This window comes from Protomyctophum parallelum (assembly GCF_964188405.1).
Source record: "Protomyctophum parallelum genome assembly, chromosome: 15".
NCBI lineage: Eukaryota > Metazoa > Chordata > Actinopteri > Myctophiformes > Myctophidae > Protomyctophum > Protomyctophum parallelum.
The window spans coordinates 25786690-25809347 of record NC_139710.1 but is presented as its reverse complement, the minus strand read 5'-3'; the positions used below and the strand labels follow the sequence as shown (position 1 = coordinate 25809347).

Genomic DNA, 22658 nt, shown 5'->3' with positions numbered 1-22658 from the left:
TAGGTATAGTTTTGCCCACTGAATTCATAATTAACGTTCCAATTTTGGAGCTCTGGCTCATGGACTAGACTACTAGAGTATATCATGGGGTCTAGAGTATAAAATCAGGTTCTTTTGGTGAATGGATATGCAAAAATCCCCCCCATTCTCTATGTATTCATTTGACACTGTCTGCTTTCATTACCCCGTCGGCCTAGCCAGCAGTTCATTTGTCCAATTCATTCATGCCAATACGGCAATACCACATTGTCTCAGATCCTGTCTCTTAGTGTACATCTTCACATTCTCCAGTATGATACCTGAAACCTTCAATGTAACATGAATCGTTTTGCTCTGACTAACCTCTTTGGGTCATTTTAAATGTGCTTTAATATCTCACTTCTTCTTGCCCTTCTGCTGTGCCAGTTCAGGGCTCTTCCCCTCTGCCAAAGCCAGCTGTTTTTTTAGGTCCAGTAGTTTGGCGACCTCCCCTGTGAGAACGGCCTTCTCTGCCCTTTGGGCCTTCAGCGCTCGCACCTTGTCCGCCTGTTGGGCCACGGCCTCTGTGAGCTGCTTAGCTCGTTCTGGGTCACCGCTGCACACAGTGACCGGGGTTGACGCAGCCACTGGCGTGGCCTCAGCGGCGTTCTGTGGCTTTGTCTGCTGTACACCAAACCTCTCCTTCAAAGCCTCAATCTGGTCTGCCTCTAGTTTCTGGAACAAAGGACTGACGGTGCCAATGCGGTGGCCAGCAGCCAGGGTACAGACGAAGCTGCCAGTACCTTTCAGAATGGTGTTGATGCACGCCTGAGGGGCATTGAGCTGATCTCTGATGGTTTGGCTGACCGTCGGCGTGTATGGCAGCAACATCACAGACAGCAAGCATGCAATATTCACAGACACACCGGTCACTGTGCCTGCACGTTGCCTATCGGCGTCTCCTCCCTTGATCTTCTTCCACGGCTCGTTGTCCTGGATGTACTGGTTGCCATGGCGAGAGATGTTGAGGATGTGTTTCAAAGCGTTGCAAATTTTGACTTTGTCCATGAGCTGGATGTACTGGCGCAGCTCCCAGCCCACCTGGGCCAGGAGCATCTTGTCCTTGTCCTGCAGGTCCATTACAGGCACACAGCCCTCGAAGAACTTACTGACAAACATCCCTGCTCTGTTGATGAAGTTTCCCAGGTTATTAAGCAGCTCAGAGTTGTTCCTGGTAGCCATGTCATCCCAGCAGAAGTCAGAGTCCTTGCTCTCTGGACGCACGGACAGCAGGTAGAACCGCCACACATCTGAGGGGATGCCGGTGTCCATCGCCATGTCTCCAAACACGCCCACGCCACGGCTCTTAGAGAACTTGACACGCTCATAGTTCAGATACTCGGTGGCGATGAGGTGGTTGACCAGGGTGTAGTTGTCCTGAGCGCCTAGCAGGGAGCATGGGAACACCACGCTGTGAAATGGCACGTTGTCTTTGGCCATGAAGTTGTACAGCTCCACCTGCTGTGGATTCTTCCACCACTTCTCCCATTGGTCTGTGTAGTTGGCAGTGATGGACAGGTAGCCAATAGGGGCGTCGAACCACACGTAGAACACCTTCCCCACACACTCTGCAAAGTCAGGGTGATCGGGCACTGGTGTTCCCCACTTCAGGTCCCTGGTGATGCAGCGCGGCTTCAGTCCGTCCCTCAGCCAGGAGTGGGTGATTTGTTTGGCGTTGGATGTCCAGTCTCCTGTACTGGTTGACTTGTCCAGCCACTCCTCCAACTGGTTCTCCAACTTGGGCAGGTCCAGGAACAGGTGCTTGGATGAGCGGATGACGGGAGTCTGCCGGCAGACTTTACACTGGGGATCCCCGAGCTCTACGGCGTTGATGAGTCGACCACAATCGTCACACTGGTCCCCACGGGCCTCTGGGAAGCTACAGTGAGGACAGACCCCCTCCACAAAGCGGTCGGCCAGGAAGCGCTGGCAGCTCTCACAGCGTAGCTGCTCCACCGTGTCCTCCACCAGGAACTTGTGGTTGTGTAGCCGCCTGAAAATGTCCTGGGCTATTTTTGTCTGTTGCTCTGTGGTGGTTCTGCCAAAGAAATCAAAGTCGATCTGGAACCACTTGTAAATGCTGGAGTGGATGGCGTGGTATTTATCACAGATCTGCTGCGGTGTCAGGTTCTCTTCTCGGGCCTTGTTCTCAGTGGCCGTGCCATACTCATCCGTACCGCACACGAACAGCAGGTTCCAGCCTCGCATACGACCATACCTGGCGAAGACGTCAGAACTCAGGACACAGCCGATGATGTTACCCAGATGGGGGACATTGTTGACATATGGCAAAGCACTAGTCAGCAGGATGTTACGCTTACCCTCCTGAGGCAGGATGGGATGTTGTCTCTCTGTGCTCACTGAGCAGCTGTCCAGTCCTTGACCCCATGTGACGGCAGCTGATGCCATCTCCTCCTCAGAGAACTGACGTTCTCCCTCACCCTCAGTGGAGCTGCTGCTGTGTGTCTGGGGGTCTCTGCGCTGGCTGGAGTGTGGGGCAGGCTGCCCCTGCATGAAGCCCTTCAGTGCCTCAAGGCCCTTTCCCTGCAGCGCCTTCTGAGCTGCAGTCTGACAGGCCTGTAGAATGGCCACACGGTCAAACCATGCCCGCAGTGCCTTGTGTTCGCCTGTTAGGGTGGAATCAGACATAACAGGGTGCAGTGATGCCCACAGAACGATATCGGCCACCGAAACAGCTTCAGCAGTTAGGTATGGTGTAGTGGTCTTCCTCAGACTTTGATCCAGGTAGCTGAGGGGTCCCTGGAGGCACCCGGATGCCTCTGCTCGTTTCCCCTGCAGCACAGCCATGTGGAGGGCCTCCATAAGCGCCAGCTGAAGCTCTGTGGCTTCCCATTCAAGCCATTGAAGGCACTGCTCACTGGATAGCTGTCCACTCACTTCAAACATGTACTTGCAGATTGCGTTTGCACTGAAAAGGTGCAGTCCACTGGGCAGAAGCATGGCTGGCAGGGCTGGACGGCTGAGGAATGGCACCACTCGCTCTTCAGGGTTGACATGCTGAACCTCACATGTAACCCCTGTCAGTTGGAGCGTCGCTAACGGCTTCAGGCAATGTGGATTGCCCTCACTAACCAACAGTTTCAGTTTCATCTGTTCCGCTATATTGAACCGGTGTATGAGAATAATGACTGGCTTAAAATGTGCGTGCAGTTTATATCTATCTATGGTCCCATGGTCCATATATGCTGACCTGTTCTGAATAAACTCCATAAAGGGACACAGAGTGACACATATAGAAATCTCCATATATGGGCATAAAAGGGACACAGATAGATCGGTGGAACGTGTACTCTGCATTTCCGGTTGTCCAGAACCAGCACAAAAGCCTCATTTGGCATGCCTGACAAAGAACTCCATATATATGGGCATAAAAGGGTATACATAACTGGGTGGGACATGCATTTCCGGTTGTCCAGAACCAGCACAAAAGCCTCTGACCCGGGTCTGGATCTGATCACCCCTATATCTCCATATATGGATCTGGCCTGTTCTGATATCACAACACGGGCACCGCTCTATATATGCCACAACAAGCTATTATTGTTGATGGGCGTTGGCCCCTCCCACGCCTGGCTTTGTGTGTAGTGTACCTCCGTGATGTCATGTTGCAGCCAAGTCTATATATTTTTTTGGTTTGTCTTATTCATGCCCCCATCTTTTTACTTTGACAGTGGGTGCCCCTCAAAGGCACCCCTCAATTCACACAAGTGTGATATTTGATAGGCGCTAGCCCCTCAACAACTCATGGCTTTGTGTGTGCCCCCATGACGTCATGTGGCAGTCAATGGTCTCTTTATGTTTGTCTTATTCATGCTCCACCATGACGTCATGTGTCAGCCAAGTCTATGGACTTTCTGCTTGCCCCCCAAAGGCGCCCCTCACTTCACACAAGTGTGATTTATTTCATTACATATACAGCAGGAATTAATATGTAATTCCAAAGGCCTCTCATAGCAGCAAGTCTATAAGACATTACAGATAAATCTCAAACACACTGCATAATCCTCCAAGTACTGCAGCCTCTGAAGCAACTCCATATGGCTTCTCCAGTTACTTCACATCATAGTATCATACTCCTGTTCTCTGATCCTGGCATGTTCCTAGGATGTTCTTCTACATATTGATGAGGAGCTCCTTGTGTGCATGTGACTTTGGCAGGCTGCAGGCAGTGCAGGGTCTCCTTGTGCATGGTGGCATTCAAAGGAAGACTTCAGACACACCGACATTGGACGGCTATGCATTGGCCTGTTCACAGGCATCTATCCACTCACTGAAAACATCCACTGGCTCTGACAGATAATGTATAGGAGTTTGGTATGCCTCCATGCACACACAGCACGTTATAATTCCCACATTACGAGTCCTTTCCATTTTGACAGAACAGGAGTTGTTGTAGTTACAGAATGGGCAGGTGAACAGGGTGTCCAGACCCATCTGTTGTTTCTTGGGTGCTGGCTTCCTCGTGGCCTTTCTGCGTCCCATTGTTGACAGCTGTGGATCCAATGTAGTGTGCTGTGACTCTGCTGTAGGCGATGCTCTATTAGAGGTATGAACTCAGTGCAGTGCTTTGTCTCAGTGTGAATAAATTAACTCACCTTCACCTTTATAGGGCCTCTGCTCTGACGTCACAGCACAATATGGCTCCATCAAAACAAATTGGTAAAGGAGACAAAAATGTCCCCGGTATCGACCCGTGTCATTTTGGGTTCTGTGTTAAAGATCTTCGAGAAGGTAATTGAGGAACTCAATGAGTGCTTATAGGAACAATTTTATGTACAAAGTAAGGTTTTAGAAAATTATATTCAATTGACACATGAGAAAGAGCTATAGGTTGACAGCAATCTGCAAAACAAAGGGAAAACAGTCTGTCTCGAGAGACTACGTTGAAAGTGGTTGACTATGGAATGGTGCTGGTGGAATGGTGCTGCTCACTCTACTGCGAGCGTTCGGCCCAGTGAACCACAATAGGTTAATTACTGAGCAAACTTGAGTAAATCTTGGTTCGAGGGCTTAATCTGAACCCAGAACCCATGAATTACCATTCAGAGAGCTCTATACTGGCTCGGCGGCTCCCATGAATCCAGGGTTTAATACCAATTACCATAGACAGATTAACCATGGTTCATATAGGCCATATAGGTCTCCATATTTTAAAGACATATAGCCTACTCAGGTAAACAGGGTATAGGCCTGCCGCCTACCATTCTTTCACCAGAGCCAGTGTAGCAAATGTGAGCCGTGAGCCTTCCTGCTTTCAAAACGACCTCGAAACCAGTGTCAATGTTCTGACAACTAATCTGAGGTCTTAACAGAAGAGAGAAGACAAAGGCAGGTATACAGAAAAGACAGTTCCCCTATATTGGGTTAGTCTAGGTGTTTTTAATTTTATGTAGGCCTGTATGTCATATATTTAACTTAATCTGTTAACTGTGAGAGGACCTCAATGAAAATAAATAGTCCTTTTAGACATGGCTACAAATTTGTTGGTGTTACGTTTAACTATTATTAGTATTAGTGCGTCGGCTCTAATTGTACAGTATTTGTTTTATTTTTAGACATGAGAGCAGTGTTGGCGTTTCTATTGGTCGCGTCTGTTTGTAGTTTCTTTGTTTTGTTTTGTTTTTCTTTAGACATGGCTGCGTGCAGTGTTGGTGTTTCTATTGGTCGGGTCTGTTTGTAGTTTCTTTTAGACATGGCTGCAGTGTTGGGGGACGCAGTCACAGAGGCAGAGCAAAATGATCGTTGTTTCCACAAAGAAAGCATCAAAGGCAGCCCCGATGAGGAGGCCCGACTGGAGAGACAACACTACTGGAAGATCATCGATGCCTTTAGATACTACAGGTACGAAAACACCACTAACGGATGACAACACACTGGATGCTAACAGTTTAGCTAACAGAAGTAGCATAATAGCGCGGAAAAACAGCCGATCTGCAAGCTCACAACGCGTCGCCTCGCGACGCTTTGTGAGCTTGCAGATCTGCTGTTTTGGCAATACATTTGTACAGGGGTTAATTCAGGACGTTATTGTTATTCACATTGAGTGCTTATCTCTGCCGACAAACTGTACTTAAATGGCACATCATATTTTAGACAATACCTCAGCATCCATCCATATTGGGATGATTTTGTGGTTTTGGAATGGTGCTTGCCAGGCCTTGCCTTCAACACAATTATTACACCAGATATTTTTTGATTGATTGATTAGTTTATTAGACTGTGGCATAAATGTAAAAACAGCAACAGAACAGAGTACAGTCAAACACTTATTCCAGAAGGGATAGCACAAAAAATATATCTAGAAAACGTCCTTGGGGTCTTGTTTCTATTTAGGCCCTATGCAATCAATTCATAGACTAGCCCCTTTCGGCACCCTCTGTTACCTTTTCTGAATTTGTAAGGCGGTACCCTAGGGTCCCTCATAGCCCCTTTCGGGACCCTCCATAAAGCTTTTCTGAAATTTGGATGAGTTTTATGTAGGGTCCCTGCTCATAACTATATTTTCGTATGGGAATTCTGGAACGCGGCCATTAATCTCTCTAAGATCGTATCTGCGGCGTTTGACGGCCTTTTTTAGTTTAAGTTATTCTGAATTTGTGAACTTTAAGTACCTATACATACCGCTGCGAATATCTCCTGTGGCGCGGAAGCCGTTAAGTATTTTTGTTTGACCGATTTGGTCGCTTTATTTCTTCTTGTTTGTTTACCGTTTATTGTACCGCCTCCCGGTGTGCGGTTGGCTTGTGCGGCTACGTCCCTGCCTCTGATCTGCTCTGTCATAGCTATAGCGCCACTAGCTAGCCAGATAGGCGGTACAATGAGGTGTCAATAAACAAGGAAGGAAGAGAAGAATCAAAGCGACCAAATCGGTCAAACAAAAAATACTTAACGGCTTCCGCGCCACAGGAGATATTCGCAGCAGCATGTATGGGTACTTATACTTCACATATTCAGAACAGGGGGGCAGTCAGCCAGATATTTCGTGAAGCCTCATTTGAAATCGGTAGTTCATATTAATGGCCTGTTGTGGCGCTGGACTGGACCCAAAAAGCTCCATAGAGGCCCATGTATTTTGGCCCAACTTCACCTAGACTGTATTACCTTAATAAACATGGTCATGAATACTTTCTTCTTCCAGTCACTAGTTTAAAGTCTCATTTCTAATGTCATAATATTCTTTTTGGAAAATTATGGTCCCATTAATTAAAAAAATTACCATAAAGAAAAAAAAACATTGCGTATGTTCTGAGGGGCGTGGCTACCATTACAGTCTATGATCGGGATTCCCCTCCCACTCGAGTCAAAATAAAAACGGAGAAGAAGGGGGGAAGTCCCGCCTCGTTGTCTGGGCAGCCAATGGCCAGCTGGTCCAAAACGGAGCCAGCCAAAGGCCAGCTGGTACCAAACGGATCTAGAAAGATGGCGACTTACAGTGCAGGAATAACAGGCTTCATTTTACGTCCATGTTAGACCCGGCGAACGCTTTGTCCATATTTTCAGAAGCCCTCACACGAAAAAATGTTGTCAAAGAGCGCAGACAGGCGTTATCCACGTTGTTTATGTTTTATGTATGTCCGCGTACCAGGTGGCAGGATACTGCTGGAACAGGACCCAATGGTCTGTGTCGTCAAAAAGTCAGAAACTTCAGTACCATTGGGTTCTGCTTGGAGGGCTAGGTCCCTCGTAGCTTATTCTACCCTCCATAGGACGCAGATTTACCCACTGTCTGTTCACGGAGACCTGCTCGGTCGCTTGAGTGTTGGTGAGATGTTTCAAAGATGCATAAAACAGCTATAGGAGACCGCCGCAACGTGTTTTTTTTATTTTGCTTCGCCGAACTCTTCTCTCCTCTCTCTTCCTTGTTGACTTCGCATTGTACCGCCTCCCGAGCGGCGACTGGCTAGCTGCACGTCCTAGTTACTGCATCTGATTGGCCGACCGCGTGCATGCAGGATGTTTATAATGCTGTTGTGTTGTGGGAGGCAGGACATGGGAATTGAGGAAGAGAGAATTTCAGCGAAGCAAAACTTCCAAAAAAGATAAAAGAATACTTAACGCAACGGCGGTTAATGCCGTTTCGCACACGTTGCGGTGGTCTCCTAAAGCTGTTGTATGCATCTTTGAAACATCTCACCAACACTCAAGCGACAGACCAGGTCTCTGTGAACAGACAGTGGGTAAATCTGCGTCCTATGGAGGGTGGAATAAGCTACGAGGGACCCTAGGGTACCGCCGTCCAAAATTCAGAAAAGGCAACCGAGGGTTCTGAAAGGGGCTATTCATAGACATGGCATGAAGAACAACCACCAAATTCAATATTATCCATAACAACAAATAAAATAATGTCAGGAGAAAATAAAACACTATGTACAGAGTGGGAAAGAAAGAGGGAAGGATTGTATGAATAATGCTCAGTACAGTAGGCCTAAGTATCCATGAGCTGTAATTATTTGACATATTATAATAAGTGGGGGTAAAAGCTAATAATTTAACCGAAGAACAGTCAGAATGCCATCACTGTAGTCACTACAGTGTAATGAAGCCTTTAGGAGAAGACAACACTCATGTCATATTATGATATTACAATATTACGATATCTAGTCTGATATTATGGCAACATCGATATATTGATGTATGCCCACTTGCCCAGCCCAAATGGCCCATTTCTTTTGCACATCTCATAACTGATAACTATGAATTGAATATGAAGGACCCCAATGGAAACGAGCCATAGGCATTCTTGGGGTTTAAATCTTAAACAGACCTTGTGTTGAACTGTACTTTCCTATGCTGTACTGTTAATAAAGTATTCAATCAGTCAATCAATCAATAACTCGTCTGTGTTTATAATCTAGATTCTAGAACAGTGGTTCTTCTGCGCTGCATACGGAACTCGCCTGTCGCCTCGCTTCGCTTGTTCCTGCAGCAACGCAGGCGTGCCACAATAACACTGGCTCCTTTTGTAATGACGGCTTGTTGTATTGTGTGTATTTGCGTGTGTCAGGGACCATGTCCAGGAGCAGGTGAAGCGCGCGGAGTGTCAGTTCCGCAGTCTGCAGCCTCACCACCAGATGCTGCTGCCGGCCGTGCTACCCAACCTGGCCCTCATCAGCCAGTGTGTGGAGCACAACCAGGAGGTGCTGCAGGCCATCGTCCTCAACTGCATCCACATGTTCGAGAACATGGAGTACGGCGAGGAGGTCAGACGCCTAAACGTTTTACCTTTTTATGGAGCACCGAAGTCTCCACGTAATTGACGCATCCATTCATTACTCCCATAGACTTGTTTGATATGGCGTAAAATAAACAAATGAGCCACTTTCAAGATTGTTCTAAAAGGCTCAAAAATAGTAGATGTACAAGCTCACAGCTCTGTGAGCTTGTACAACTGCCATTTTTGAATAGAAAACATGGATGAAGTTGTTAAAATGATGGTCATTGCTTTATTAAGTTACAGTAACACATTTAGCTGGGGACCCCCTGGATATGCGGTCTTTCATAATTCGACTGACCGCTCGAAAACAATTCTAGGAAGTTGATTGATGACATTTTGTCTCCTCTCCAGGACGATCTGAGGAAGGTGCGTCCACCCTCGACGTTCGACATGGACAAGCTGAAGTCCACCATCAAGCAGTTTGTGAGGGACTGGAGCGAGACTGGCCAGGCCGAGAGGGACACCTGCTACAAGCCTCTCATCCAGGAGATCCAGAGACTCTTCCCTGCGGATCGATAGTGAGTTGCATGCATGTTCTTCATTGAAAGCCTTTAATCAGACCAGTGTGTGTCCAGTGAAAACCTCGTATGAATCTGATCTCGGGTCAGAATGGGTTAATCAGACCAGTGTGTGTCCGGTGGAAACCTCGTATGAATCTGATCTCGGGTCAGAATGGGTTAAGGGTGGCTCTCCACTGAACCGAGGTCGGCGGCGGTAAGTGTTGGAACATCTGCCGTGGGTACACTGTCGTGTCGGGTCGCCGTCCAAGCAAGCTCGTTCGACCGTCGGATAGCAGCGTGCTTGTTTTTGGAATAGCGCATCAAGCCATCGGCAATTCTTAGCACCGCACCGTCTGTCGACGTCGGCTCTCATGCACGTCGGCTCTACGGATATATCAATATTCCATCGATGCCACTATGACACTGGGACTTTTGATATCGCAATGTCATGATATGGCATGAGATATAAGCGTCATGATTTTATACTTAAACGAATTGTCAAAATATCACAGTCCTGCTAGCGCATGTCGGCCAGATGTTTTCAATGTGACATGTATTTTATTGTGTCAGTGATTTGTCCAAGGTCAGCGTGCTGGTTCCGGGGGCGGGGCTCGGCCGACTGGCCTGGGAGATTGCGCGGCTGGGCTACATCTGCCAGGGCAACGAGTGGAGCTTCTTCATGCTGTTCTCTTCCAACTTTGTGCTCAACAGGTAATTCTGGACCCGTATAAGCCACCAGTTTTATTATCCTGGTAGGGTGGGACCCGAGTGGAGCACCACTGCACTAATGCATACATCGTTGCTGTCGGGCAGAATCCTCTTATCTCCATTATTCTGACTGTTTGTGTATTTCTTTTTTCGTGAATGAATGCCGACTTGATCATACTACAGTGTCACATGAAAGCATCAAAAGCAGATATGCAAGCTAGAGCTTGTTGATCTGCTATGTTTTGAACCCTAAAAAGTAACAGTTTTGGGAGGTTTCCAACCCACAGAGACGATATGCAGTATATACTCATACAAACTCAAGTTATCGTTATCTCCTTTGCCATCATATGCACCAGGTTGTGACTTGCATAGGTGATATGTTCATATTTATTGGTGAAAGATTGTACAACTCGCATCAGTCCAACTATAGCTGGCAACTTGGCAAGGGTCAGATCGTAGGAGAAGTACATTAGACACACATGTCAGTGGTAAAGTATTTATTTAGTTTTGCTGTACAGAGAAAAGAGCTCTATACATTTGATTTATTATTACAGTAGTTCTGTGTCAAACACAGAAAAAAGGCATCTTTGTAGTTATACACAAGATAAGAGAGAAGCTGCTTGTGACATAAAAACCAAGCTGTAGCTAAAATGTAATGTAAATGCATGTAAAATGTCATAAGGCAAAAGGTGAACAACTTAACAGATAAGTTGTTCATAATAATTCTACCACAATGCATCCTCACTATCCGTTCTGTTCTCTTGCAAAGAAAAACATTTAGTTTAATGTTTAATACATTTCATATACTGTAAGTGCTGGACCCAAGTTGATGTGTTTGATTGGTGGTGATTCCTAGTGTTGCAGTGTCTGTAGCCCAGCTTGTCCGTCTACTTATAACATACGGCTCCCCTCAGGTGTGACAAGGTGAATTCTCTGACCCTGCACCCATGGATCCACCAGTTCAGCAACAATAAGAAGTCTTCAGACCAGACACGATCCATCCGCTTCCCAGACGTGAACCCTCAGGGTCTGCCGCCTGACGCTGACTTCTCCATGGTGGCCGGGGACTTCACAGAGGTGTACACGGAGCCAGGTCAGTGTTAACCAAGGGGCCAGTGAGGCACTCCAACGTTGAAGCACTGGGCCCTAGTGGTAAGAGGAAGGACTGCAGGCGGACGGTAGCGGACCCGTGGATTCATGACGAGGAAACCCTGTGCCAGATCAGTCTCTATCCTTTTAATAATCTATGGTGTTAAGAACCCATTAAGAAAACCAGGAAAGCATCTGTCATTTTAGATTTGAGCTAAAAAGCATTATTTTATACTTTTTGCTATTCATAAAGGGCAGATATACAAGCTCATATAGTGCGTCACTTTGTGCCACGCTACGAGCTTGTAGATCTGCTATTTTTTTATTGTGAAAATGTTTGCTTCTGGGGGTCCCTGGAACAAAATATTTTGAGATGGGGGTCGGCGGCCAAATACATATAATTTTGGCGGTGCTTCGCATGAAAAGGTTTGAGAACCACTGATATAGAAACATGCGTTTTTCAGGAAACTGTTATTTAGTATTTAGAAGACATTTGTAGAAACGGTCTCAGGTCAATGGGACTTCCAGGAGGTGTACACAGAGCAAGGTCAGTGTTAATAATCCTCTCATGAGGACTGATAATGATGCATCTTTTTTAAATATTGCTGGAAGGACCATACAACGCATATTTGAATATTTGAAAACAATTAATATATGGAACAACTGTGCTTGAATCTGTAAACTTTGTGCCGCAAGTTAAAGTTAAAGTCCTTCTAAGCTTTGTAACTGTGGTAACTCCTAATATACCAAATGTTATTCCCGAACAATTGGAATTGATACTATCCCTATGCTGGTATAATGAGCTTCTCTTTTTTTCCCCCCTCCTTTTCATATATTTTACTATCACTCTTTCGCAGAGTCCTGGGACTGCGTAGCCACCTGTTTCTTCATTGACACGGCTCACAATGTCTTGGACTATGTAGAGACTATCTGGAAGATTCTCAAACCCGGAGGGGTCTGGATCAACCTGGGTGAGTCATGGACACAATTCAATTCAATTCAAAGGGCTTTATTGGCATGAGAAAACATACGGACACAGTGGTCCCCACTCTCTGACCAACATAATGTTCTGTCGTAAACACTGTTAAAATGTCACAAACAAACTGATGCTGTTTCACCAGGTCCACTTCTGTACCACTTCGAGAACATGGCCAACGAGTTCTCAGTTGAACTGAGCTATGAAGACATCAGGTCGGCCATCATTAAATTTGGCTTCCAGCTGGAGGTAAATAGAACTCATCTTCAGTGCTCCTAAATCTATGGCGCTCTCCATGGTTTTGATCAAAACGGCAATGTTCTGTCTTCAATGTCTGTCTTTAATCAAGCATCTCGTTTGGAATATAATCACTTCTAGAGAGAGATGAGATGTGATGGTGCGAGTTAGTGACTGCAGATTATGCCTCCCGGTTTTGGGGGCGGTAATGGAAGGCAGGGCTTTTCAGATCAAACTAATATCCTTTTGTATGAACGTCATATGTTTCGTTTTTCCTCAGGTGGAGAGAGAGTCAGTGCTGACCACGTACACCGAGAACGACCGCTCCATGTTGAAATATGTCTACGACTGCGTCTTCTTCGTGGCACGGAAACCCTCAAAGCGCTACGCCAACCGTCACCCAGACATGCCATTGCGGATCTCGCCGCCGCCTGCCAAGTCGCCGCGGCGAGAGGGGACCAACGACCTGACGTGACACACATTTCAATGACGTGAAGCGAGGAGTGATGATCGATTTTAACCGATTCACTGAAGAGAAAGAAACAAAAAGACAATGAACTCTGTTTTTTTCCCCCTTTCTGTCATTTTTATTTTTATCTAACGTGTCTCTCTTTGACAACATTGTCCGATAATATTCCTTGTGAAACCTGCCGAGTGCAAGTGTAGCCATTGATTGAATCGAGGGCTCAAATCTGGTCGGTTGCATTTGCTTACCATTTGGTTTTAATGGCGTGTGCCCTGGTGAATGTGTTCTATGCTTGCAGACTCCTTGGACCTCATATGCATTACCTTTCACTGCGTGAGGAGAACACTAGTAGACATGCGCACAGACATGCGCACAGTAGACATACAACTGTGGGGGTAGGAGTACTACTGCATCAGTTAGGTGTTGTATTTTTTTAATGGCGCATTGGAAATCTATCCACAGTTCACCTAGACTGTTGTGGATCTGAACAAGACTGAAAGTACTTCAATGGTGTCTAAAGAGTTAGAAGTATGAATAATAGGCGGAAGTTGTTTTAAACTTATTGTATGTTCAGACACCTGCTCACTTCACAATAAAATCTTTTAAAATGTATTTTTAACTTTTCATCCATAGACGTCTTCATAAGCAGCTGCTTAAAGAAATTATGTTCACGTACCTATAGACGGATACGTAATGTAACGCCACACTGCTACACACAGAGCAGGTCTGAACACATGCAGAACCGACTCCCACACACTATATTTGCTATTAAAACAATGAATGTGCCTTTCTTAATTTCTCACAAGGTTAATTGTGAGTGGTGGTCTCAAAAACTAAGAAGAACTGAAGAGGCGAAGGACTCGCACACCACAAGGATTGCTCAACCCTAAAGTGCTCAAGTGCAAAGTCATAGGACAAACATATCGGTCACAAGACCTTTTTTGTGATGTGCAATTCGTTCGCCTCTTCTTCAGTTCAAAGTGTAGAGTGTAGACAGTGGGAAATGGGAATCTTTATTAGCAGCTAGTGAGTTAAGAAACTTGCAACAAACATTACATTGTTTTCATTAAGACGCATCACATCATTCACATGCATTGTATGGCTCCCCCCATATGTATGATCGAACCCTACAAACCCACCCGTGCACTCAGATCAGCCAACATGGGGAAGCTGGAAGTACCTTCACTAAAAATTCCGGGACAACGCTCTACACATCCCAAACTCTTCTCCCTTCTGGCTCCAAAACTAACTTCCCATTACAATCAGAACTGCAACCTCACTCCAAATCTTCCGCCGTAGTCTGAAAACCCACCTCTTCAGACTCCATCATGCCCTGTAGCACTTACCCTAGCCCCTTAGATAGAACTTTATGTAGACTTAGATAGCATTTTATACAGACTTGTAGTCATAGCACTTTATAGTAGCCTATATAGTATAGTATGTATAGTTTATATTTGTAGTTTCATTATACAGATATTCCACTTCTAAGCCCTTAGCTTACACATGTTTCATAACTACTTTTTATGTATGTGATGTATTGCCATGCTTTTTGTCTATTTTGCTTATTGTAAATCGCTCTGGATTAAGAGCGTCTGCTAAATGCCTAAATTGTAAATGCACACTATTCCTGTAATTCTCAATTTTTCTATTCAAGGACATCCAATTTGATATGCATTAGAATTAGATGGCCATGGATCCCCATTTGATAAGATTTTCATCTCTGGGAGGTGGGAGCCCATCTATCTTGTATTGCTAATGATTTATTGACTGTCATGTACTGTATGTATAGTGATCACAGTGAACTTGAAGCTCAGATCATCAAAATAGCCATTCTTGTACATTCTCTAGTTACATTTATTTATACGTGAAATAGAGCGTCACAGTCCCTCCCCCTTTCAGAACAACGAGTGGCCCAGGAAATAAACCCCATGCATTTTTCCCATAGGCATTTCTTTAAAGTATTTATTTAAAGACGGTTACGCCGCGGACAAAGTCAACTCGGATCGTGACAAATCATGACAATGAACACAATATTTTGGGCCGATCAAATCATTAGAAAGAAGAAATGCCTATGGGAAAAATGCATTGCTATTCATTTCCTGGGCCACTCGTTGTTCTGAAAGGGGGAGGGAAATAGCTTGGCTGAGGTGGTATGGAAAGTCTGCTCAGCCCTCAGATCCGGTCTAGAGTCCGCCTACTGTATCCGTTCATTTTTAAACTATGAAACGTACGCAATACAAACTGTTTCCGCATCCGCTCTAAACCGGGTGTTCTTCAGTACATCGATAACGGACCACTTTCACGAGGGGGCGGAGACGTACAGCGGTACTCTGCTCTGATTGGCCAGTCGGACATTTCTCTTATCTGTGTGTGCGGTGTTTTGGTGGAAAGCCTGGTGAGGCGAGGTTAGCGGTGTTTAGAACAAGTGAGGCTGCTTGCGAACATAAACTGTTGGTTTGATAATCTAATAAAGTCGTACGGAGGGTCACGACATACGTTGCATTCATGACAAAAAGACGCGCCGAGGAGGACGCAGCAGGTACTACCAGTACCAACAACTTCAAGAAGAAGAGCTGTTGCGGGTCTTCTGCTTCTTTCTGCGGGGTCGACGCGCAGTTGGACGGCATGGCCAGCATGCTCGATCCGCCATCTCTGCTGCTCGCGGTGCTGGGCAGCCGCTGCAGGAAGAGACTTAACGATAATGATGATGATGGTGATAATACTCCAGAACAGCATGAAGGACCCGCTCGACAACGCAGGAAGACTCCTTCACGTGCAGACAACTGTTCGGCGTTGCAGCAGCAACAGACTTGTGCAAGTTTCTTCTGTGGTGTCCTCCACTCCTCCACCACCACGTCTGATCATCATAATAAACGTCTCCGGCCAGATGATGATGATGGAGACGTTTCACCACGGACCACTAAATCAAGGAATGATGGCGTGGTAAGTTAACGATAATCATAAAATGTTATATTGGATTTGTTTCTCCACTACCGCCAGTAGCCCTGGTCCAAGGCTTACAGCGAGCCTCTCTCTGACGCCTTGTGGAAGTACCTTCCACAGCCCTCTGGTCATATTTCCACTCCCGTGCGCTGTTTTTCTAATACCAGCAAATAAACAAAACGACGAAACCACTCACCGAAACAAAGCCTGCTAGACCTTGGTAAAAGTCTATTCTCGAACCTGGGAAGCGTCTCAGGTCCCCAGTTTCTCTCTAAAATGCACTTTGTGCCATTTTAATAACGCAATGTACCCTGAATTTAAGGACGGTAACGCTATCCTACACTCGCGAACCGCCAAGATCACATTACTGGCGGTTCGTGAGTGTAGGATAGCGTTGCCAGTTAAATTCAGGGTACATTGCGTTATTAAAATGGCACAAAGTGCATTTTAGAGAGAAACTGGGGACCTGAGACGCTTCCCAGGTTCGAGAATAGACTTTTACCAAGGTCTAGCAGGCTTTGTTTCGGTGAGTGGTTTCGTCGTTTTGTTTATTTGCTGGTATTAGAAAAACAGCGCACGGGAGTGGTAATATGACCAGAGGGCTGTGGAAGGTACTTCCACAAGGCGTCAGAGAGAGGCTCGCTGTAAGCCTTGGACCAGGGCTATACCGCCAGATGCTATTATTTAAATGTTTGGGTTTCCGTCTTTCCGAGGCTACTTGTCCACTAGATGTCACTGGTTACCCGTCAGATAAATTGCGATTATAGTGGTTCTACAGCAATATTATTCCTACCTGTTGAAACCTACTTTGAATTACAAAGGCTTTTAGTGAACTAAAAGCTAGGGTAAGAGACATTTATTTTGGTTAAAACATTTTTTTGTTAAAAGATTAAAGCACTTTATTCTGATAGTAAATCATTGCTACAGACTCTGTGTTTGTTCATTAACAGGGGTCTACTCGTTCCACTCCAGCTCTTTTATAAAAATCACACCCGTGTGAACTGAGTGGTGCAACTCCCCTCTCTCCCCCTCCTCTCCTCTCTTTCTCTCTCTCTCTCTTATTAACAGGCAGCACTAATACTATCTCTCTCTCTGTTTCTGGCAAACAGCGCCCCTACTGGTACTAATAGTCATATACTCGTGCTCATGGCCACATAGGTACGCACGGACATTGCTGGATGGGAGTGGTTGCACCACTCAAAAACAGATCATTTTCAAGTGGGTGACATCATGCCAGCCATCATTTGTAGTGTTGCAGTTCAAAATTTTGTCTGCTCATTTCTTTGTGTCATCACTTCCAATTTCACTTGTTGAATCTGTATTCTGTGTCCTGTCTGAGTTCTCTATCCTGTTGATTGGATATAATAATAACAAAATACACACATAAATGGATGCACCTGGGACGTATCCTCAGTGATGTATCCCAAGGTCATCAGGGTTTCGGGTCTCGCAACATCATACCCCTCACTCAGGTGACCCAGCCGGGAGTGATCAAGTCCCAACTTACGTCCCAGTAGCTACCCTCGATAAGTCCCATTAGGGAAAAACCAGGGCCACACAATCCGTTCCTCCTGAACTACTCTGCCGGGACTGGGAGGTACCATTCTGGCACATGGAAGGACTAGGCTCTGTGGGTTGACACCTGTCCGGGCCCCTCCTACGTCTCACCAGGTCCACTTCTGCTCTCACCAGGTCAGGCCCTGTGCGTTGCACCAGACTCCCAGCACCAGGCACTTTATTCAGGAATGGTGCATTCTCAAGCCGCAACGGTTCCGCAGGCTCCACCTTGCCCTTGGTGGTGCCGCAGACTCTGCTTGAGGCTTGCATGGCCCTCCTAAAGGCCTCACCGTGGGTTTGTTGGGCTTCTTCCTCACGGAAGACACAGCCTGGGGCGCTAACCCATACTGCTCCCGGGTGCTGTCTAATTTCCGGCTGCCACCCGTCTCTCCGGTGGTCACCAGACTATTCCTGGTTGTCACTTAGTCTATTCCTATGAGTCACTATAAATAGAAGAACTATAACAAAATACACACATAAATGGATGCACCTGGGACGTATCCTCAGTGATGTATCCCAAGGTCATCGAGGTTTCGGGTCTCGCAACATCATACCCCTCACTCAGGTGACCCAGCCGGGAGTGATCAAGTCCCAACTTACGTCCTAGTAGCTACCCTCGATAAGTCCCATTTGGGATACAATTAGCCTACAGATAAAAGTGAACATGACATCCTGCACAAATTATTGATTCATTTCAACATTGTGATTACAAGTGGCAGCAGACCCAACAAGAGTTTTTGCCTGACAGCCTGGCGAGTACAGGTGATGGCCCAGAAGACCCCATGAAGACAAAGGCAGAAATTTGCATTGATTGGCCTGCCGACACTGCTTGTCTTTTCTCCATGGCAGTGGGGAAAAAGCTGGGGAAGAAACTCTTAACGGGCAATCAAATTATGTATCGTGTTATAGGCCATTCTGTATATTCAGGGCATCAGTATTTTTTACAGAATGTCATCATTCATAATGCTCACATCATTAGTTATCGATTTGTTCTTGGTAACTCATAACAAATCTTTTCATTTTCGAAGCAAAAGATGTGTCAGATGGATCGCGTCAGATAATCCCCACATCGCCTACAACAACTTCCGTGAACCAAATTCACTGTAGACTTTTCATAAATTAAATTTATATTTGTACTTAGGCTGTCATGAAACTTTATAATGGTCAGATAAATTCGTAGTTTCAACACCAACACCACCACCAAGTACTACTACTACTACTAGTAGTAGTAGTAGTAAATTAGCAAACTGGACATTGAATGTTTCTATCTTATCCTCGTGTTGCACTTCTGTTTTCCTTTCTTTTTTTGTTTTTAGTTGTTTCTCATAAGCACACGTCCATTGTGCTTCAACTACACACAGCCATCTGCATTCATGTCTGCATTGACTTCTGTGTGCGCTGACTGCGCCTGCCCGCTCCTTCCCAGCCCCTCCCAACCCTCACAGGGGAAAAGTTCGGGAGGAAAAATGGGCAAGCGTCATAAATAGACCCTAGCTCCAAAATTCAGTTCATAAAGAGCTGGAGAGCATGGAGACTGTTACTGAACAAACACTCCTCAGCAATGTGTGTTGTATCAGAATATAGAGCTATTTAACACTTATTTTAACCAAAGAAAACCACTTGCCCTACCTTTTTCAATTCATCATATATAGTTGGAAAGGTATAGGATGGCAGTTTGGTTCTAAAATGTACTGTGTATGCTACATGATATTACAAGGTGCTTTGAAAAGGGGCATCCTCCAAATTGTGTTACTCAACGCTGACTTCAAAATCATCTCTCTCTCTCTCGTTTCTTTTTCTTTCTTCTAGGGTGATGCCGACTGCACCCGTGACCTTTGCACTTTCAACTCCTTCCAGTACTGGAGGGTGCCCTTGCCTGAAATTGACCAATGCCTGTTTGACGATATGAACAGCCAATCGGAACCAAGAGCGAAGCCAGAGGACAAAAACGGCCCTACTCCTGATGCCATGGAAACCTGAAGCAGACAAAAGGATGTACCAACGGGTTGCTTCGGATGCTTCCAATAGAGACGCATTAATTAATCAGTCGTTCTCAAACCTTTTTGTGCCAATTTGACCGCAGACCCCATCTGTAAATGTTTTTTGTGCCAAGGAGACCCCCAGAAGAGAATATTCGAAAATCTAATATTTTACAATTTACAATTTAGGCATTTAGCAGACGCTCTTAATCCAGAGCGACTTACATTAAGCAAGAACACTTACTGTAAAAATAATTCTAAGATAAACTAACAGATGTATATGTTCACAGCATGGCATTAAGTGACAATGTGAACTTGTACGTCTGCTATTTTTTGAGAACCACTGTTCTAAAGAGTTTTCTGAAAAACCTATGTTGCTATAGCTAAAATCTGAAATGACTGGTTTTAATGGGTTAAAAAGTCATAATGCTGGTGTTGGAACGTTGATCTGGAACTGAAGGAAAGGTGACTGACAACGAATTCAGACAGCAATGCTAACATGAGTTCATCATAACGTTTGGGTCTGAATTCGCATTTAAAGTTAATTTTAATCGGCTTTCATCATCCACAGTTTATATTGTTATAAGGGGAATCACACCAAATGCATGGTCATTACAACCACTACATACAAAACCTATTAGACACACTAGAGATAACAGTAACTTAGCCTATATGATTTATTTTTATATTGATGTTGCCAATAATGACTAATGACCAATGAACATAAAACATTCCAGTTGTCCTCGTTTGAAACATTCCAGTTGTCTTCCTGCTAGAAATCTCATCACTGTATGTGAACAATTTGTGTTTTTTTTCTTTGTTTTCTTTTTGGTAAATTAAAGCCATACTTGATCATACCATAGCCTCGCACAAAAGTAGCAGATCTGCAAACTTGAAACGTGGCATGCACGCGACACCTTTCGAGTTTGTAGATCTGCTACTTTTGATATTTTTGAGTTTGAATCCATACAGCAAGGGATCAGTTAACAGTTTTGGACATAATATGAAGTTTCCAGATACATGCAGATAAACAATATATACAATGCAAATAGTCAGAAAAGCTCAGAGTAGTATGTATTTATTCAATTTTGAGCACAGTATTCTTGAACTACGACTTTCGCTGGCTTCTTTTAGTGATCCTTTTTTTTTTTTTTTCTTAACCGTGAAAGTAACTCAATCCCTGCTTGTCTGCTGTAGGTTGCTTGTTTGTTTTGTTGATGTGATGTTTAGTTTTACCAGACCATTTGTGTTTACTGCGACATTCATGCTCGTTGCAGATGTTGGATGACACTTTATAAACACTCATGCACTGGTCTCACTAGACGAGAGGTTACCCAGTATTTCAACACTCGTTTCAATAACGCCAGACGCCAGTACTAGTTAACACAGTAGAAGTCAGGACGTTTGTCCAATACTGGTCGGGTGGTGAGACCAGTACAACTGCTGTGCTGTTAGTGTTATATGCCATTATAAAACTATACTTTATATTAGCCAGTTGTTGAAAAGCAGTGCAGGTTGCTTGTTCGTTATACATATTTTGTTTTTTCTTTTAATAAAGAGTTCTTTTTTTAAATTCATCCTAGTGTTGAGTTTTGGACTAAACTGTTGTGTGCCCAACCTGATTTGTTCTTTATACGGGATAGTTATTGCAGATAGTTGTTGAAGAGTGGTTTGACAGCGTATTTAAGCCTGACGTATACTTAGCACAATGATATACTGTAGTTAGTACAACGGTGTCCCAGATTCAAAGCATTGTGAACTTGTAGAGCTGCTATTTCTGGTGTGTGATACATGCAAGAAGGTATGCGGCCAGGTTCAGACCCATCTGTCACATGGAACAATTATTTTGGCCGTGGTGATATGGACACAAAAAGGTTGAAAAAACAATTCTGTTTGATAGAGGGGTCAAAAATGAACGAAAGTACACTAATATTTTAGAAATAGGTCAACAATACAAATGACGTTAGTTTTGTGGATTAATTTACTTTTAATGCGTGGCCCCCTGTGCCCCCCACAAAGTGACCGGAACTACTTAATATTTCACCAAAACCAGAGCAGAACTCTCACCATGGGACTTAAATATAGTATTTCTTGTTGAAATCATGCAGGGCATATTCATTGACTCTTTGAAATCCTAATTGTGGTGCCCTTATTTTGTTTATATATATATATTTAAATAATGTTCTAAACTAACTAGTAATAATAATAAATAATAATAATAAAACTTTATTTGTATAGCACCTTTCATGACATGAAATGCAGCTCAAGAACAATGGAGAATAAAAGAAAAGCAAGGCAACGACATTAAAAAAACAAGCAGTAATGCAATACAGTGAGGACATGAATAACGAAAAAATAAAAGATCAATTAAAAGCAATGTTGTAGAAGTGGGTCTTGAGCTGAGCTTTAAAAATGTCTACAGAGGCTGCCTGACGAAGGTACAGTGGGAGCTTGTTCCATGCCGACAGCCCGTAGAAGGCCCGTAGAAGCACCACCGCATCTCCATATTTTAACTTTTTTTCTTCCACCTGACAGATATACATGCAGAATGATCATCATACATCGCTACTCGAGTCCACACTGATAATTCTGGAACAGTATTTTCTAGTTTGTTATCATTATTTCTATGTGATCTGACCAATAAAAAATAATATATACACACACTGAATATCAAGGATTGGTTTGGAGTGGTTTGTCCATAAAATTGCTTGTGTTATTGCTATAATAAAATCACACTTGTGTGAAGTGAAGTGAGCGGTGCCTTTTTATTAAGATGATGATTTATGATGACAGTTGATACCATAGACTGTAAAAGATATATGGGCAAAGTGTTCTCCGGGTCTGATATGGACGTAAGATGAAGCCTGTCAGTCCTTGAATTGTAAATCGCCATCTTTCTAGATCCATTTGGGCCCAGCTGTCCATTGGCTGGCCCAGACAACGAGGCGGG

The 22658-nt window shown here is 44.6% G+C and overlaps 3 protein-coding genes across 3 annotated transcripts; 2 read left to right on the top strand and 1 right to left on the bottom strand.

The window, feature by feature from the left end:
* Positions 1 to 375: 375 nt before the first annotated feature.
* Positions 376 to 3129, bottom strand: LOC310871759 (methionine--tRNA ligase, cytoplasmic-like; the record flags this gene model as incomplete). The annotated part of the gene is made up of 1 exon (XM_083783397.1): positions 376 to 3129. The coding sequence occupies one exon, from the start codon at positions 3127 to 3129 to the stop codon at positions 376 to 378; it is 2754 nt and encodes a 917-aa protein (XP_083639523.1).
* A 2617-nt stretch (positions 3130 to 5746) lies between these two features.
* carnmt1 (carnosine N-methyltransferase 1) lies at positions 5747 to 13841 on the top strand. The gene is made up of 8 exons (XM_083783996.1): positions 5747 to 5880; positions 9044 to 9239; positions 9605 to 9771; positions 10324 to 10464; positions 11376 to 11554; positions 12408 to 12521; positions 12672 to 12775; positions 13044 to 13841. Exons 2-8 carry the CDS (start codon positions 9111 to 9113, stop codon positions 13236 to 13238), a joined length of 1029 nt encoding a protein of 342 aa, XP_083640122.1. The 5' UTR covers positions 5747 to 5880; positions 9044 to 9110; the 3' UTR covers positions 13239 to 13841.
* A 1769-nt stretch (positions 13842 to 15610) lies between these two features.
* Positions 15611 to 19766, top strand: LOC310871992 (uncharacterized protein). Its single transcript, XM_083783641.1, has 2 exons — positions 15611 to 16172; positions 19539 to 19766. The coding sequence occupies exons 1-2, from the start codon at positions 15735 to 15737 to the stop codon at positions 19707 to 19709; spliced, it is 609 nt and encodes a 202-aa protein (XP_083639767.1). The 5' UTR covers positions 15611 to 15734; the 3' UTR covers positions 19710 to 19766.
* The last annotated feature ends 2892 nt before the right edge of the window (positions 19767 to 22658 follow it).